A 19443-nucleotide genomic window follows, 5' to 3' on the forward strand; every position below is an offset into this window, starting at 1 on the left:
TCAGCCAAACGGTGTCTTTTAACTGAAGAATTCAGACCATTAATGTTCAATGTGACAATTGATACGTAGTGACTTTGCCCTGCCATTTTCCTGGAAATATTTTCTAGTATATGCTTTGAGTTTCCCATGCTCTTTTACTGGTAGGTGTTCTTCCTTTCCCTTCTTTCATATTGATGGCCGTGTTTCTGTGTTTCTGAGTGTAGCACATCTTTAAGTATCTTTTGCAGGGCCAGACGAGTGGCCACAAAGTCTTTCAATTTCTGTTTGCTATGAAAGGTCTTTATTTCACCTTCATTCACAAATGAGAGCTTGGCAGGATATAATATTCTGGGCTGGCAATTTTTCTCTCTTAGCACCTGTGCTATGTCTCGCCATTCCCTGCTAGCCTGTAGTGTTTCTGATGAGAAGTCTGCTGTGAGTCTGATTGGAGATCCTCTGAGAGTAATCTGACGTTTCTCTCTTGCACATTTTAGGATCTTTTCTTTATGTTTCACTGTGGTAAGTTTAATTACCACGTGTCGTGGTGAGGATCTCTTTTGGTCATGTTTATTGGGGGTTCTATGAGCTTCCTGTACTAGGATATCTCTGTCCTTCTCCAAACCTGGAAAGTTCTCTGCTAGTATCTCACTAAAAAGGCCTTCCAATCCTTTCTCTCTCTCCATGCCTTCAGGAACTCCTAGAACTCGAATGTTGGTTTTTTTAATAGTATCCTGAAGATTCCCAACAATATTTTTTAGATTTCTAATTTCCTCTTCTTTTCTTTGGTTTGACTGTATGTTTTCCTGTGCTCTATCTTCTAAGTCCGATATTCTCTCTTCTGCTTCACCCATTCTGTTTTTAAGGCTTTCTAATGTGTTTGTCATTTGATCTATTGAGCTCTTCATTTCATTTTGATTTCTCTTCACTATAACACTTTCCTGTTCTACTAGTTTCTGAGTTTCATTTAGACTCTTCCTTAAAATTTCATTTTCACGAGAGATTTTCAATTTTGTCCATTAAGGATTTCTGTAGTTCAAGGATTTGCTTTTGAAAACTTCTAAATGTTCTTATCATAAATTTTTTGAAATCCGTATCTTGCATTTCTTCTATCTCATCATCTTCATACTCTTGGCTTGGGGTGTTTTGCTTATTTGGAGGCATCATAGTGTCATCGTTGATCTTGCTCCCTCTATTTCTGTGTTTGTTACTTGGCATAGTTAATTCTTCTTGCGTCACTGTGCGGTTTTTTTTTCTTTTTTTTTTTTTTTATACTGTGTCCGTGTTAAGTGGACTGCCTGCTGTTGGAGGAGCCTTGGAGGCTTGAGATGGGTGTGGCCTGAGAGCTCTGCCTGGTTCTTCCTGGTTAAGGGTGTGCAAAGGTGACACCCTCAGGTTATGCGTGGTAAATCTCTCTCTTTTTATTTATTTATTTATTTTATTTATTCAGGGTGTAAGTAACACCGCAGGGCACGGCTGTGCAGAATTGATGGTATTTCGCTTCCAGTCTTTGGCTCCTCTGGACTCCCACTGGGTTGCCTAGGCTACTGAATTGTAGTGACTCAGTTCCTTAGCTCTCCCCCATTGATATGTAAATCCAGAGAGGAGGCCTGCTCTTTGTCTCTTGGGAATTCTTCAAGCCTTGCAGCCTTGTAACCTTTGCAAGGTTAGGGGGAAGAGAAACCCCGAAGCTTTTTTTTTTCCTTCTTTCCGGTAGTGAGTTTGCTGCACTTTCCGGCCCCCCTCTAGATTCTGACTCCCGTTTCCCCACCAATGTCTCGGGTTATTGAGCTCACCTCCCCTTCCAGCGCCGATGTGTGGACTCGGAGCCCTGAACGTCCCAAGTCTCCCCGCTGCTGTCTGTGTGGCATGCACTCCCCTTCGAGCACTGGCGTGCAGACCCTGGGGCTTCCGCGGCTCGGTCCCGCGACTTGGCTTCCGCGCGGTGGGCGACCTTGTTCTGCCAGTAGGTCCTCCGATTCATGGCTACTCCATCCAGAAGGGTTTCCCCTGCAATATTTTCCTGGTTCTTTTTTCTGCGGCTATCGTAACTCCCCTTTTATTAAACTAAATTTTCCCGGACTATCGGTGCGCGCCCTCACTATTCCGCCATCTTGGCTCCGCCCCCTGATGCATTGTTATTTATTTATTTTTTTTTCACTATAAGTAAGCTTTAATTCTTTTTTTTTTTTAACTTTTATTTAATGAATATACGTTTCCAAAGTACGAATAATGGATTACTATGGCTTCCCCCCCATACCGTCCCTCCCACCCACAACCCTCCCCTTTCCCACTCCCTCTCCCCTTCCATTCACATCAAGATTCATTTTCGATTATCTTAATATACAGAAGATCCGCTTAGTATACCTTAAGTAAGGATTTCAACAGTTTGTTCCCACACAGAAACATAAAGTGAAAAATAATAGATGATTTTTTTTAATGATGATGAAATCAGATCAGACCTATTGTCATGTTTAATCCCAGTGAGAGTCAAGTTGGGAGTTGATAGTTTCTTTTCTTTTTTTTTTTTTTTTTTTTTTTTACAGAGGATCAGTTTAGTATGCATTAAGTAAAGATTTCAACAGTTTGCACCCCCATAGAAACACAAAGTGAAATATATTATTTGAGTACTCATTATAGCATTAAATCTCAATGCACAGCACATTAAGGACAGAGATCCTACATGAGGAGTAAGTGCACAGTGACTCCTGTTGTTGACTTTACCAATTGACACTCCTGTCTATGGCATCAGTAATCTCCCTATGCTCCAGTCATGAGTTTCCAAGGCTATGGAAGCCCCTTGAGTTCTCCGACTATTAGCTTGTTTAGACAAGGTCATAGTCAAAGTGGAGGTTCTCTCCTCCCTTCAGAGAAAGGTACCTCCTTCTTTGAAGACCTGTTCTTTCCACTGAGATCTCACTCACAGAGATCTTTTGCCAGAGTGTCTTGGCTTTCCATGCCTGAAATACTCTCATGGGCTTTTCAGCCAGATCTGAATGCCTTTAGGGCTGATTCTGAGGCCAGAGTGCTATTTAGGGCATCTGCCATTCTATGAGTCTGCTGAGTATCTCACTTCCCATGTTGAATCACTCTCCCCTTTATTTATTCTATCGGTTAGTGTTAGCAGGTACTAGACTTGCTTATGTGCTCCCTTTGACTCTTAGTCCTTTCATTATGATCAATTGCGAACTGAAATTGATCACTTGGACTAGTGAGATGGCATTGGTACATGCCACCTTGATGGGATTAAATTGGAGTCCCCTGGTATGTTTCTAACTCTACCATTTGGGGCAAGTCAGCTTGAGCATGTCCCAAATTATATATCTCTTCCCTCTCTTATTCCTACTCTTATGTTTAACAGGGATCACATTTCAGTTAAATTTCAACACTTAAGAATAACTGTGTATTAATTACAGAATTGAATCAGTCATATTAAGTAGAACAGACAAAAAAACTACTAAGAGGGATAATGTATTAAGTTGTTCATTAACAGTCAGGGCTATGCTGATCAAGTCACCGTTTCCCATAGTGTCCCTTTCACTTCAACAAGTTTCCTTTTTGGTGTTCAGTCAGTTGTCACCGATCAGGGAGAACATATGGTATTTGTCCCTTTGGGACTGGCTTATTTCACTCAGCATGATGTGTTCCAGATTCCTCCATTTTGTTGCAAATGACTGGATTTCGTTGTTTCTTACTGCAGTATAGTATTCTAAAGAGTACATATCCCATAATTTCTTTATCCAGTCTACCGTTGATGGGCATTTAGGTTGGTTCCAGGTCTTAGCTATTGTGAATTGTGCTGCAATAAACATTAGGCTGCAGACCGCTTTTTTGTTTGTCAATTTAAACTCCTTTGGGTAAATTCCAAGGAGTGGGATGGCTGGGTCGAAAGGTAGGGTTATCTTCAGGTTTCTGAGGAATCTCCAGACTGATTTCCATAGTGGCTTAACCAGTTTGCATTCCCACCAACAGTGGGTTAGTGTCCCTTTTTCCCCACATCCTCGCCAGCATCTGTTGTTGGTAGATTTCTGAATGTGAGCCATTCTAACCGGGGTGAGGTGGAACCTCATTGTGCTTTTGATTTGCATTTCTCTGATTGCTAATGACCTTGAACATTTTTTCATGTGCCTGTTGGCCATTTGGATTTCCTCTTTTGAAAAATGTCTATTGAGGTCCTTGGCCCATCTCTTAAGTGGGTTGTTGGTTTTGTTTTTGTGGAGTTTCTTGATCTCTTTGTAGATTCTGGTTATTAACCCTTTATCTGTTGCATAGTTTGCAAATATTTTTTCCCATTCTGTCGGTTGTCTCTTCACTCTCCTGACTGTTTCTTTTGCAGTACAGAAACTTCTCAATTTGATGCAATCCCAATAGTTAATTTTGGCTTTGACTGCCTGTGCCTCCCGGGTCTTTTCCAGAAATTCTTTGCCTGTGCCAATATCTTGAAGGGTTTCTCCAATGTTCTCTAGTAACTTGATGGTGTGAGGTCGTAGATTTAGGTCTTTAATCCATGTTGAGTGGATTTTTGTGTAAGGTGTAAGGTAGGGGTCTTGCTTCATGATTCTGCACGTGGAAATCCAATTTTCCCAGCACCATTTATTGAATAGACTGTCCTTGCTCCAGGAATTAGTTTTAGATCCTTGATCAAATATAAGTTGGCTGTAGATGTTTGGGTTGATTTCTGGTATTTCAATTCTGTTCCATTGGTCTATCCTTCTGTTTCTGTACCAGTACCATGCTGTTTTGATTACAACTGCCCTGTAGTATGTCCTGAAATCTGGTATTGTGATGCCTCCGGCTTTGTTTTTGTTGTACAAGATTGCTTTAGCTATTCGAGGTCTCTTGTGCCTCCATATAAATTTCAGCACCAATTTTTCCAGATCTGAGAAGAAGGTCTTCGGTATCTTGATTGGTATTGCATTGAATCTATAAATTGCTTTTGGGAGAATGGACATTTTGATGATATTGATTCTTCCAATCCATGAGCATGGAAGATTTTTCCATTTCTTGGTATCCTCTTCTATTTCTTTCTTTAAGGTTTTGTAATTTTCATCGTAGAGATCTTTAACATCCTTGGTTAAGTTTATTCCAAGGTATTTGATTGTTTTTGTAGCTATTGTGAATGGGATTGATCTTAGAATTTCTTCCTCAGCCATGGCATTGTCTGTGTATACAAAGGCTGTTGATTTTTGTGCATTGATTTTATACCCTGCTACTTTTCCAAACTCTTCTATGAGTTCCAATAGTCTCTTGGTAGAGTTCTTTGGGTCCCCTAAATAAAGAATCATGTCATCTGCAAAGAGGGATAGTTTGAGTTCTTCCTTCCCAATTTGTATCCCTTTAATTTCTTTTTCTTGCCTAATAGCTCTGGCTAGAACCTCCAGAACTATATTGAATAGCAGTGGTGAGAGTGGACATCCCTGTCTGGTCCCAGATCTCAGTGGAAATGCTTCCAACTTTTCCCCATTCAATAGGATGTTGGCTGTGGGTTTTTCATAGATTGCTTTGATTGTATTGAGGAATGTTCCTTCCAAACCCAGTTTGCTTAGAGTTTTCATCATGAACGGGTGTTGTATTTTATCAAATGCTTTCTCGGCATCTATTGAGAGAATCATATGGTTTTTCTTCTGCAGTCTGTTAATGTGGTGTATCACATTGATTGTCTTGCAGACATTAAACCATCCCTGCATACCAGGGATAAATCCCACTTGGTCTGGGTGGATGATCTTTCTGATGTGTTGTTGCATTCTATTGGCGAGAATTTTATTGAGGATTTTTGCATCTATGTTCATCAGTGATATTCGTCTGTAATTCTCTTTCAGTGCTGCATCTTTTCCCGGCTTAGGAATTAAGGTGATGCTGGCTTCATAGAAAGAATTTGGGAGGATTCCCTCTTCTTCAATTGTTCTGAATAGTTTGAGAAGAATTGGAGTTAGTTCTTCTTTAAATGTCTGGTAGAATTCAGCAGTGAATCCATCTGGTCCTGGGCTTTTCTTTGTTGGGAGGGCCTTTATTACTGTTTCAATTTCTGTCTCAGTTATGGGTCTGTTTAGGTTTTCGATGTCTTCCTGGTTCAATTTAGGTAGGTTGCATGTGTCTAGGAATCTATCCATTTCTGATAGGTTTCCCTGTTTGCTGGCATACAAGTCCTTGTAGTAATTTCTGATGATTCTTTTTATTTCTGTGGTGTCTGTTGTTACATTTCCTTTTTCATCTCTGATTTTATTGATTTGGGTCTTTTCTCTTCTTTTTTTAGTTAGTTGGGCCAATGGGGTGTCAATTTTGTTTATTTTTTCAAAAAACCAGCTCCTCGTTTGGCTGATTTTTTGTAATGTTTTTCTTGATTCAATCCTGTTGATTTCTTCTCTGGTTTTAATTATTTCTCTTCTCCTACTAGATTTGGGTCTGGTTTGCTGTAGGTTTTCTAGATCCTTGAGGTGAATAGAAAGCTCATCTATTTGGTGCCTTTCCAATTTCTTGATGTAGGCACCTATTGATATAAACTTTCCTCTTAACACTGCTTTTGCTGCGTCCCATAAGTTTTGGTATGTTGTGCTGTTATCCTCATTTACTTCCAGAAAGTTTTTGATTTCTCTTTTGATTTCTTCTATGACCCATTGTTCATTCAGGAGCATGTTGTTCAATCTCCATGTGTTTGCGTATGCTCTCGGGATTCCTGAGTTGCCAATTTCCAACTTCATTCCTTTATGGTCTGAGAAGCTGCATGGTATGATTCTAATTCTTTTGAATTTGCTGAGACTTGCTTTCTGGCCTAGTATGTGGTCAATCCTAGAGAAGGTTCCATGTACTGCTGAGAAGAATGTATAATCTTTAGCTGTAGGATTGAAAGTTCTGTATATATCTGTTAGATCCATTTGGGCTATAGTGTCGTTTAAATCTGTATCCTTGTTGATCTTCTGTCCTATTGATCTGTCTATTTCTGAGAGTGGAGTATTGAAGTCCCCCAGTACTATTGTATTGGAATCTAAATCTCCCTTTAAGTCCCTTAACAAATCTTTTAGATAAACCGGTGCCCTGTAGTTAGGTGCATATACATTGATAATTGTTATATCTTCCTGTTGAATTGATCCCTTAATCATTATGTAGTGTCCCTCTTTGTCTCTCTTAATGGTTTTTGTGGTAAAGTTTATGGTGTCTGATATTAAGATGGCTACGCCTGCTCTTTTTTCATTTCTGTTGGCATGGTATATCTTTTTCCAGCCTTTCACTTTCAGTCTGTATGGATCTTTGTTGGAAAGATGTGTTTCTTGTAAGCAGCAAATAGATGGGTTTTGTTCCTTAAGCCAATCAGTGAATCGGTGTCTTTTAACTGGACAGTTCAGGCCATTCACGTTCAATGTGACTAATGATAAGTGGTAACTTTGCCCTGCCATTTGCCAAAGATAAGTTCTAATATATGCTTTGAATTCCCTGTGATCTTTTGCTGTGAGCTTTCCTTCCTTGGTTTCCTTCCTTTACCTTCTTTCATATTGATGACCGTGTTTCTTTTTTTCTGTGTGTAACACATCTTTAAGCATCTTTTGTAGGTCTGGACGAGTGGCAACAAATTCTTTAAATTTCTGTTTGTTATGAAAAGTCTTTATTTCACCTTCATTCACAAATGATAGCTTTGCAGGATATAATATTCTGGGCTGGCAGTTTTTCTCTCTTAGTACCTGGGCTATATCTTGCCATTCCCTCCTAGCTTGTAGAGTTTCTGATGAGAAGTCAGCTGTGAGTCTGATTGGAGATCCTCTGAGAGTAATCTGACATTTCTCTCTTGCACATTTTAGGATCTTTTCTTTATGTTTCACTGTGGAGAGTTTAATTACAACGTGCCGTGGTGAGGGTCTCTTTTGGTCGTGTTTATTAGGGGTTCTGTGAGCTTCCTGTACTAGGATTTCTCTGTCCTTCTCCAAACCTGGGAAATTTTCTGCTAATATCTCACTAAAAAGGCCTTCTAATCCTTTCTCCCTCTCCATGCCTTCAGGAACTCCTAGAACCCGAATGTTGGGTTTTTTAATAGTATCCTGAAGATTCCCGACAATATGTTTCAGATTTCTAATTTCCTCGTCTTTTCTTTGGTCTGACTGTATCCTTTCCTGTTCTCTGTCTTCTAAGTCCGAAATTCTCTCTTCTGCTTCTCCCATTCTGTTTGTAAGGCTCTCTATTGTGTTTTTCATTTGATCTATTGAATTCTTCACTTCAGTCACTATCCCAGTTTCCTGTTGTACTAGTTGTTTCGTTTCATTTTGATTCCTCCTTAATATTTCATTTTCACGAGAGAGATTTTCTATCTTGTCCATTAAGGATTTCTGTAGTTCAAGAATTTGTTTTTGAGAACTTCTTAATGTTCTTATCAATTTTTTGAGATCTGCTTCTTGCATTTCTTCTATGTCATCATCCTCATAATCTTGAATTGGGGTGTCTTTTTCATTTGAGGGCTTCATGGTGACTTCCTTGTTTTTATTACCTTGGTTTTTGCGTTTGTTATTTGTCATATTGGAGATATTTGGTTTCTTCACTGTGGTGCTTTTTCTTGTTATACTATGACTCTAGATTAAGTGGACTATCTGTTTTTGATGGAGCCTTAGGGCTTGAGATGGGTGTGGCCTGAGAGCTCTGTTTGGTGTGCCAAAGGTGACACTCCCAGGTTAGGCGTGGTAAACCTCTCTCTCTCTCTCTCTCTCTCTCTCTTTTTTTTTTTGATTCAACAGGGAAGTTATTCTGCACAGCTGAACAAAGTTGGAGGTAGTTAGCAGGCAAATGATATACCCACAGGAGCCAGAGATCAGAAGCTCTTTCCCAAGGACCACACAGGGAATCTGTTCGGCCCTTAGAGTGGGCTCAAATTCTCCTTCAGTCTCCCACTGGGTTGCCAAAGTTACGGAATTGTAGCGTCTCTGGAGAGTGCTCACGTGAATTCCGTGAGTTCTCTCCCCCACCGTCTCTTTTTTCACAGTCTCAGTTCAGTAGCACCATAAATTTACTAAGTCCTAATCTCCTGTTAATTCGCCCCACCCAGAGTCAGGTTTTACTGCTAGGCTCAGGGCCGGTGCAGACCTGAGGTCGCTCTGCTTATGACGTATGTCCAAGATGGCGCCTGCTCTTTGTCTTGCTTGCCCTTGAGAGGTGAGCGGAGAGAGAGAAACCCGTGTCCATACCAGTCACCTTTTTTTTTTTCCCTCTCTCTCTCTTCCAGTTAGCTTGGTGAAGTCCCCCCCGCCCCGGGGGTCGTTCCCTCTAGTCTCCTCTCTCCGCTTGCCTGCCGGTGTCTCAGGTTATTGAGGTTCGGCTCACCTCGCGTTCCAGCGCTGGTGTGTTGAGTCTGCCGCTGATGTCCCGAACTGTGGGCTCCCACGCTCTCCATGCAGGTCTGCTCCCCTTCCAGCGCCGATGTGTGGACTCGGAGCCCTGGACTTCCCAAGTCTCCCCGCTGTTGCACTCCCCTTCGAGCACTTGCGCGCAGACCCTGCAGCTTGCGCAGCTCAGTCCCGCGGCTCGGCTTCCGCGGCTCAGTCCCGCGGCTCGGTCCTGCGGTTCGGCTTTCGCGCGCGGTGGGCGACCTTGTTCTCCCAGTAGGTCCTCCGATTCACGCCCACTGGATCCAGAAGAGTTTTGTCTGCAATATTTTCCTGGTTCTTTTTTCTGAGGCTACCGTAACTCCCCTTTTATTAAACTAAATTTTCCCGGACTATCGGTGCGCGCCCTCACTATTCCGCCATCTTGGCTCCGCCCCCGATGCATTGTTATTTAAACTAACTTAGAGAATACTCTCGTGGGCAGCTCTAAGAATCGGGCACTGCTTCATTAGGGCTGAGTTAAAGGATGGCAGTCGCTGTATTTGTGGAAAACATTGACTTCATTGCTCACTCATCATCTTTCCCTGTTGCAAAAGCTACATTCTTGGCCATATGACGTACACAAATGCCCCTCTTCTTTTTCTCTGCACAGTTTGTCCAAGAACTTACCGAAGACTCAGGCTGTTCCCTGCTCTGTATCTAGTAGTTACGCTGGCTTTTCCCAAGTACTTTCACATGTGTTACGGTCAGCTCTCACGTCCACTTAGCCACGATGGAAGGAACAGCAACCTGTCTCCCTTTCATTTCACAATTAGGAAATATTTAGATGGCCCAAATGGTTCTAATTCTTCTCTTCCCACTATCGCTTCAATAGCGCTGTCAATATGTCTACATGTCTCTGAAATGTCAGTCTGATCGGGTTTCTCCTCTGCTCGGTTTCCCAGGATTAAGATGTAAAGCCCAAACTCTTTGCTTTGCATGCAGGGCCCCTCATAATGCAGCTCCATTCTGTCTTGCCAGCTTCAGTCTCTAATCTTTCTTCCTCTTTTCCTTAAGCGTCTCCCTCAGCAACATCCTCCATGCTGCCTTAAAAGGATTTTAACACCTCTCCAACCACCTCATGCCTTTGCTCCGATGTTCCTTTATCACCCATATCAATGTCTCTCTTCATTTTAGAAAGTGTAGTTTCATGAAGCCTGCTTTCTGAAGTCTCCCCTAACCTTGAGTTGTAGCCAGGAGTACTGACTTACCCATCTTCTCTGTTTCTAAGACAATGTGAACACCACTGCTATAAATACCACTACTCACACTATTCCCCAATCAACTGTGTGCCTTGTTTTCACCATCATTCTGTACACTGCATGTCTACTTCCAGAATGCAGACTGTCTCACCTTCAGTGTTTCACAAGTGCTGGATGGAAAGGGAATAGGAATGTGGTGGGTACAAAGACGGAATGTCAGTCCACAGGAAGATGAGGAGAAAGGAATACCCAGCATCCCTTAGTGATTAAGAGCACAGGGCTCTGGGATCAAGTCCTGACTTGATAGAGAACTAAATATGCAACCAGAGACCAGTGATTTAACCTCAGTAAATTCCTCATCAAGAAGACTGATGATATTTTCTTCGGAGAGGGGGTGGCATGTTGATTAAGGGAGACAGAATATATAAATGGTTCACTCTGAGTTGGTACTGTGTCATAGCTTGTCTCCTGTGGACCTGTCTCTGTGCTGGGCACTCACTGCTGCTTCAGGGTAAATGAAGGGCATGATGTGTGCCCACAAAAAACAGTCTAGTAAAGCAGCATTAAATAAGAAATGATGCTTGGCCACAAGGAATGAAGGGAGGAAGAGCACAGATAATCAAAGAGCTAACTGGAGAGGTGGGAGCACTGCTGGACACTTCCTGTCATGTATGCTTAGGTAGATGCCTTTGAAGAAACACCTGGAAAAATGATGATTGGAATCCATGGAGACAGAAGCAGCATGCTGGCTGGGCAGCAGGAAGCTGTGACTGATGTCAACCAGATGAAAGCCTGCTCTGGGGGCCCAAAGCTACCTGGTTACTCCCTAGGCTATGGTAAGTCGCATTCTCCCTTATCCTCTTCACCATTACCAAAGATAAGTGTGGCTAAGGTCTTAATTGATTTTATAAATGCTTATATTTATTGAACATTTACTATGTACCAAGTAATTTGCCAAAGTGAGGCAGTTATGCAAGGGTTGGAAGTTCTGGATTTAGAAGCAGAAGATCTGAGTTCAAATCGAGGCTCTAAAGTTAGCTTTGTGGTAAGTAACTTCATATTCCTGCAGCTCAATTTCTTCCCTTATAAAGATGGATCATAATACAGATTGCACAGAGGTTTTATGAGGACCAAATCTGAAGTACATCATATGATAAGTGCTCAGTTAATGTTTATTCTTTCCTTTTTCTATCTACTGGGTCCTGTTGCCATTGACACACTGATGATACAGTATGGTATGGTATGGTATCATTTGCTAATGTGATGTAGATTGCATTTTACTTGGGTGTTAGTCAAGACTCTTAATTGCAAACAATACTATTTGAATCGTAAGTTGTTCAAAAAACAAGAAAGGGTCACTGGTATAAAGGAAGGATCCAGGGACACAAACAGTATCCCAAAAACTCAGTATCACGTTCGCAATGCCTGGATTTGTTCCCCTCTGGGAGCAACTTTTACCCTTGCAGAGGTAGGATGGAACCCAACAGTGATAGGTCTACAACCTATCCTCTGATAAATCTCATAGGAGGATTAGCATTTTTTTTACCTTCCCCAAAAGTTATAAGAAAAGACAATATCTAAGTCTTATTGGCCTTGGTTGGGTCACATACTACCCTTGAACCAATCATTGAGGATAAGGGATATGATGCTCTCATTGACCCAATCTATATCATAATCTCATCCCTGGAGCTGAGGCTAGAATCAGTTCTACCAAAACTATGTGCCATAAGATGGAAGGATTCCCCAAGGAAAAGAAGAGAGCTATTACCAGGAAAAAAATGTGGATATGGATAGAGAAAGCAGATTTCCATTGCTGCCCGCTAATGTGTTACAGAATTATGAAAAAATACTCAGTGATCATAAGATGGACTCAAGGCCCCTTAAAGTCTCCATCTTTTTGTTTTGTTTTATTTTTTGTTTTTTTTTTTAAGCTTTTATTTAATGAATGCAATTTTCATAGGTATAACTTTAGGAATATAGTGGTTTTTCCCCCATACCTACCCTCCCACTCCCGTCCCACCTCCTATTCCCTCTCCCATCACATCCCATTCTTCATTAAGATTCATTTTTAATTAACTTTATATACAGAAGACCAACTTTATCTTAGTTGGCCTTGCCTGTGCTACACACTTCTCTCCCTGTAAACTCTCTGTTCTGTCTTTAGTTACTGACAGTGTCATGTGCTTCCATGCCCCTGTGGTGTTTCGTGGTCTTGTCCCTCTATCTGGAATGCCTTTATGCTTCCTCTCTACTTGTTGCTGTCCTATTCATCCTGCAAGATCTATCCCCAAAGAGGCCTCCCTTACCTTCTTCCTACCTAGATTTCTCTTTATCACTTTGCAGGGGTCATAAATCCTCATGTCTTTGTTTCCATGACACTTAAACAGCAAGAGAATGAATGTGTTTCAAGATTATAATTTGGAATCAGAGATTTCAGGGACCCAGGACCACCACACACTATTCCTGCAACCTTGGGAAATTTACTTAATTTCATGTGCAAATGAGAGTGATCCTACTTATCTCCTAGGGCTATTTGCCACAGTTTATAAAGCATCTGGTTCATTTGCTAAGTTATTGCTAGTTCTCTGCCTTTCTTTTCTTTTTGTTTGTAAGATTGTAGCATACCTTATATATAATCCATGGTTCATGTGATATGTCCTTTGTGTGCACTGGGGACACCTTTAGATTAGAGGGCATTGGTGTTATTCTCTGTATCTGTACAAACTGGCCCAGAGTCTGATGTAATGGGTGTCCCCAACAGAACTTTGTTGAATGAAGGATAAAAGAATTAATCATGTCTCAGTTTCTGAGAATATGGTAGATTAGACAATCTGAATGATTCTCCTGACCAAATAATAATAATAATAAATTATAAACATCCATAAGAAGTATCACTGAACTGATGTGAAAAGCCAGCATCCATAGATCTACAGTAACCAGGCACCCGTGGTGGTGAGTATAAAGCTAGCTTTTGCCCTGAGGGGTTTTTGCTTGAGTTCCTGTTTACTGCACAGTATATAAAAAGGCAAGAGCAATGTCCTAGGGCCTTCCCAAAGTAAGTTTATTATAGGAGACCTCTTTATAAAGTTGGGACCCCAAAAAGATTACATCCATACTTTAGCAATGAACAAGACATGAATCCCATTGGAGAGAAGAAAACTTCCCCATTTTAACCCTCATACAAGGTAAAGGAAAAAGAAAACCTGTTACATAAACTGATCCTCATGCATATCTGCACTGCAAATTTACACTGTCTATAAATTAAATTGGGTCCAAAAGACACCCAGTTTAGTCTTAAGTGGTGCCAGCTTGATACACCTCCTAGACAACTGGTAGAAACAAAGATAAATTCTCTTTGGTAGGTGTGAATATTTAGCCTATTGATTAAGATACTTGTTAAGATGGACACAACCCATATCAGAGTGCCTGGGTTTAAATCACAACTCTGTGTCTAGATTCCAGCTTCCTACTAACGCACAACTTTGAAGGACAAGGTGAAGACTCAACCTGTTGGGTTCCTGCCACCCTTGTCAGTGACCTGGATTGAGTTTCTGACTCTCACCTTTGGGCTGGCCTAGTCCTAGGTGTTGCAAACATTTGGGGAATAGACTAGTAGATGGGAAATCTCTCTGGTGTGCTCCCATTCTCTCTCTCTCTCTCTCTCTCGCCCCCCACCTTTGCCTCTCAAATAAATATTGAAAATAGTTTCTTTCATGTCCTGTATAGATTTTAGTAGTTTGTGCAGTTGCTTCTGATTATGTCTATGTAGTCTTATCAATTTTTTGAATTCCATTTCTTGTATTTCTTCCATCTCATCATCTTTACAATCTAGTATTGAAGTGCTGTTCTTCTGCGGGTATCATGTTGCCTTCCTTCTTGTTTCTTGAATCTGTGTTTGTTCTTCAGCATTTGTGGAGATACTCAATGGTTTCTTCTTCTTTTTTTTTTTTTTTCCTTGCTGTGGTGGCTTTTATCTTTGTACTATGACTTTGTAGATAAGTAGAATGTCTGCATTGGTACCTGTTATCTAGTTCCCTACCTATAACCCCTCCCCTGACGCTGCCCAAACACTAGGAATCACTATTCTCAGTTATGCTAACTTTTTTTAAGCTTCCACATATAAGAAGGAGCCTACAGTGTTTGTCTTTCTGTGTCTGACGTGTTTCATGTCACAAAATTATCTGTAGTTCCAACCATTTTGCTGCACATGACAGAGTTCTGGTTTTTTCTTCTTAACACTTCATTTAAGAATAGTTTTAAATTTATACCACAAAAATTATAAGGTAGTAATATAAATAGTCCCCATATACCCTTTACTCTACTTCCTCTATTATTATCTTATATTAATATATTTATCAAAATTACTAAACCACACCCAACTTCCCTTACTTTTTGCTATCCAAATTTCTTTTATTCTTCCCAGCTTCTAGTAATCAACATTCTCTCTCATTTGGGAGCTAAAACTAAAAACTCAATCTAAACCCAAAATTGTTGGAAGATATAAATTTGCAAATCAAGGAATGCTATTATGTTTTCAGGGACGATAAAGAAAGGAAATCCACATTTAGCAATGTCCTAGAGAAACCAAAGAACATCAAGGGATAAGAAAACATCTTTAAAAGCCTTAAAAGCAGACAATGCAGCTGGCGCCACAGCTCACTAGGCTAATCCTCCGCCTTGCGGCGCTGGCACACCGGGTTCTAGTCCTGGTCGGAGCACCAGATTCTGTCCCGGTTGCCCCTCTTCCAGGCCAGCTCTCTGCTATGGCCAGGGAGTGCAGTGGAGAATGGCCCAAGTGCTTGGGCCCTGCACCCCATGGGAGACCAGGAGAAGCACCTGGCTCCTGCCATCGGATCAGCGCGGTGCGCTGGCTGCAATGGCTATTGGAGGGTGAACCAACGGCAAAGGAAGACCTTTCTCTCTGTCTCTCTCTCCCACTGTCCACTCTGCCTGTCAAAAAATAAAAAAATAAAAAATAAAAAAAAGCAGACAATGGAAAAGATCAATAACTTACGAAGAAACAAGGAAGCAGGCTGCTGAGTTTCTAACAAGAGTGTGTAACCAGAATGTAGTTCTGCTGAAGATACTGGATGCCAACCCAAAATACATGCCTAGTGAAATGCCATTCAAGAATTTTAAAAAATGATATATTAGAAAAATTAAAAAAACAGGATATCTTAATGGTAAAATGAAGTTCACTGAAGGAAATTATAAAACATTTACTTTAGACAGAAGAAAACTAATTCCAGGTAGAAAGTTTGGAATGCAAGAATGGAAGCTAAACAGGAATACAGTATCAGTTGAGTAAAACAGTAATAATATCAAAGTGAGAGGTATACTAAAATGTTATAATATATTGAATACTAATAGCACACATATTTGGAAGGTGATCACACTTAATGCATCCGAAGGCTTCTTATTGTTTAGGAAGAGAGTTCAAATGTTAACTTAATAATTTGAAGTTACGAGAGCTGGGATAGATGCATCAACAGATGCCATTGAAAGAGTGAGAAGGCAGTCACCGAGTTAGAGAAGTTATTTGTATTATGTACACATTTGACCAAGGATTCATGAATGGAATATATAAATCTCCCTTGAATTCAGAAAATGTGCACTGGAAATCAGGAAAAGAAAAAATATAACGAAATGATGAAAATATTTTTTTTTTATTTTATTTTTTTATTTTTTTGACAGGCAGAGTGGACAGTGAGAGAGAGAGACAGAGAGAAAGGTCTTCCTTTGCCGTTGGTTCACCCTCCAATGGCTGCCGCGGCCGGCGCGCTGCGGCCGGCGCACCGCGCTGATCCGATGGCAGGAGCCAGGAGCCAGGTGCTTTTCCTGGTCTCCCATGGGGTGCAGGGCCCAAGCACCTGGGCCATCCTCCACTGCACTCCCTGGCCACAGCAGAGGGCTGGCCTGGAAGAGGGGCAACCGGGACAGAATCCGGCGCCCCGACCGGGACTAGAACCCGGTGTGCCGGCGCCGCTAGGCGGAGGATTAGCCTAGTGAGCCGCGGCGCCGGCTGAAATGATGAAAATATTTGAACAGGCAATTCAACAAGAGGATATCTAAAAGGCAAATACATTACAAAGGGTCAATTATTTTTAATTGTTAGAGAAGTACAAACGATGCCTGTAAGCAGTATCTCTATCTGCCCAGGAAAAGGGCAAAATAAAAAAGGCAAAAAATGTTAAGTATTTTTGAAGATATGGAGCAATTCATACTCTGAAGGGCTTGTAAATTAGAACAATCATTTTGGAAAACTGGCAGTGTTAAATATATACATATCCTACAATCTAAAAATTGCATGCTTGTATATATAACTAATATAAATGCATTCTTTAATTCACCAGACACATATACAAGATGTTCATGGCAGAGCTTTTTATAACAGCCTCAAACTGGAAACTATCCAAATGCCTATCAGAAGTAGAATGGATAAATAAATTGTGGCACAGTCCCACAAAGAAAGAGATAAAATCATGAGAATGAATAAATTTTAACTTCATGCAACAATATGGTCAAAGTACACAGTGAATTATTTCATTCCTATAAAGTTCAAAAATACCAGATTTTACCTCTGGAATGGAAGTCAGAATGGTGGTTACCCTGTGTGAGAGGGTTGGGCCAACTAGAGTGACTAGAGGAGAGCTCAAGTGGGATGTGCTGGGACACTGCCAATGCTGTGGTTTTTGATCCTGGCTCATGAATATGTTTCAGTTCATTTTCATTTGGGAACACTTGTTATCTGTACTTTCATAATTTGAAATCTTTTCTATATTGTATACTTTAGTTAAAATTTTAAAACAAAAAGGCAACTCTTAAAAGATAGAGCACATATAACTTGCAAACAAATAGAAAAGGCACAAAAACATAATAGAAGAAATGGAAAAGAAACCTTAAGAAAGAGGAAGATGGGGCTGGTGTTTATGCCAGCCTCCCATGTGGGTGCTGGTTTGAGACCAAGCTGCTCCACTTCCAATCTGGCTTCGTGCTAATGTGCCTGGGACAGCAGTGGAAAATAGACCAAGTGCTTGACCCCCACTGCACCCACATGGGAGACCTGGAAGAAGCTCCAGGCTCCTGGCTTTGACCTGGTCCAGCCCTGGCCATCTGGGGAGTAAATAATTAGATGGAAGATAAATCTCTCTCTTTCAAATAAATAAAACTTTTTAAAAAACAGGAAATAAAGAGAATAAATAATAGATATCAGATATAAATTTTTGACGTTGGTAAACACTAAACATGTTGGTTAGAAGATACACACATCCAAATCATTCAATATTTGAAAAAATATTTCAGTGCTTTTCATGTGCCCGAACTGTTCAAGGTAATGTGAATATAGCAATAAACAAAACACACAAAAATTCCCATCCCTGGGGAAGTTACATTCCAATCCTCAGAGATGGACAATAAATACATGGAAAATAAAATATTACTATGTGGGAGCATAATATTAAAAAGTTGATAAGTATTATTTAAAAATAAATCAAGGAAACAGAATTAAGTAGATGGGAGTGGTAGGAGTTGCAATTCGAAGGCATACATGGGTGACCTTGCAGAGCTAAAGCAGATGAGGAAGAGTCGTATGTATATCTAGGTAAAGACTTTTAGGGAGAGGGGAAGTGAGGCAGGAAACTGCTGCTGTGTTGGTAGAACAGCAGGGAGGCCAGTGTGGCCAGAGCATGATAAATGGAAAAGAGGTAGCAGGAGATGAGGTCAAGAGACTGCAAGGGGCTTCTGTAGACCACTTCAGGAACTTGTTTGTGGAGTCATTTGCTCTAAATGAGATTTTAAAAAACCATCGAAATCCTCTGCCTGTGGCACTGGCATCCCATATGGACGCCAGGTTCTAGTTCCGGTTGCTCCTCTTCCAGTCCAGCTCTCTGCTGTGGCCCAGGAGGGCAGTGGAAGATGGCCCAAGCCCTTGGGCCCCTGCACCTGCGTGGGAGACCAGGAGGAACACCTGGCTCCTGGCTTTGGATCGGCATAGCTCTGGCCATAGTGGCCATTTGGGGCGGAACCAATGGAAGGAAGACCTTTCTCTCTGTCTCTCTATCTCACTGTCTAACTCTGTCAAATAAATAAATTAAAAAAAAAACATTGAAAGCTTCAGGCACAAAAACAGCATGGTCTGATTGCAGTTCAAAGAATGATCTGGTGGCTGTCTTGACAATAGAATATAGGATAAATCAGGGAGGTCTGTTAGGAAGGTAGTGTAATCATCTGGGTGAGATGATAGTAGCTTGGAGGAAGGAACACCATAGGGCAGCTGAGAGATGCATTCACATTCAAGATGACGTTTCAGTAGAGCCAACAGATGGCTGTAGATTGGAGGTGAGATCTAAGAGAGAAGAAAAGCAGGGCTGTCTCCAAGGTTTTGAGGCTGAGCAACGAAAAGGATGGAATCTCGTTTTTACTGAGATGGAGCAAACTTTAGGAAGAGCAAACTTGCAGAGAGAAATCATGAGTTTGTTATGGAACATAACATGTTTAGACAACCAAATGGAAGTGGTGTGAAGGGTGACAGGATATCTGTAATTCCTGAGTGATGTCTGCAGTGGAGATGCAGATTTGAGAGTCATCTGTTCAAAATGAAGCTGTAACTTTTACATTTGCTTCAGCCAAAAAGAAGGATTAAGATGTTTTTTAAATGTCCCAAACTAAAGAATTAAGCAACTGTGTGTTTAGCATGTTTATTTTGTGCTGGAGAAATTTACTGTTAACTCCTTTAGAGAGTATAGGGCCCTGTGCCTATGGGAGCTGACATTCAATGAGATGGTTTGAAATCTACAGGCTAACTCACTTCTTGTCAGAGAATAAAATATTTTTTCTTATTCATTGAATAGGTGCATGTAATCTGCTTCTTTTTTACTTCTCTGATACATGACCTCTTAGTTCTGATCAATAGTCCATATTGGAAAATA

General features: G+C 40.9%; 1 protein-coding gene across 6 annotated transcripts in view; it reads left to right on the top strand.

Annotated features, from left to right (window-relative positions):
- FYB2 (FYN binding protein 2) overlaps positions 1-19443 on the top strand; it is a 172758-nt gene that overhangs the window by 89904 nt on the left and 63411 nt on the right. For all 6 annotated transcript variants that reach the window (XM_089337354.1, XM_051856422.3, XM_089337356.1 and 3 more), the window contains exon 9: positions 11196-11352. In XM_089337354.1, the coding sequence (XP_089193480.1) occupies positions 11196-11352 (157 nt within the window). The remainder of the gene's footprint in view (positions 1-11195; positions 11353-19443) is intronic.

This window comes from Oryctolagus cuniculus, chromosome 7 (genome assembly GCF_051225735.1).
Source record: "Oryctolagus cuniculus isolate XC-2025 breed Fujian yellow rabbit chromosome 7, ASM5122573v1, whole genome shotgun sequence".
Lineage (NCBI taxonomy): Eukaryota > Metazoa > Chordata > Mammalia > Lagomorpha > Leporidae > Oryctolagus > Oryctolagus cuniculus.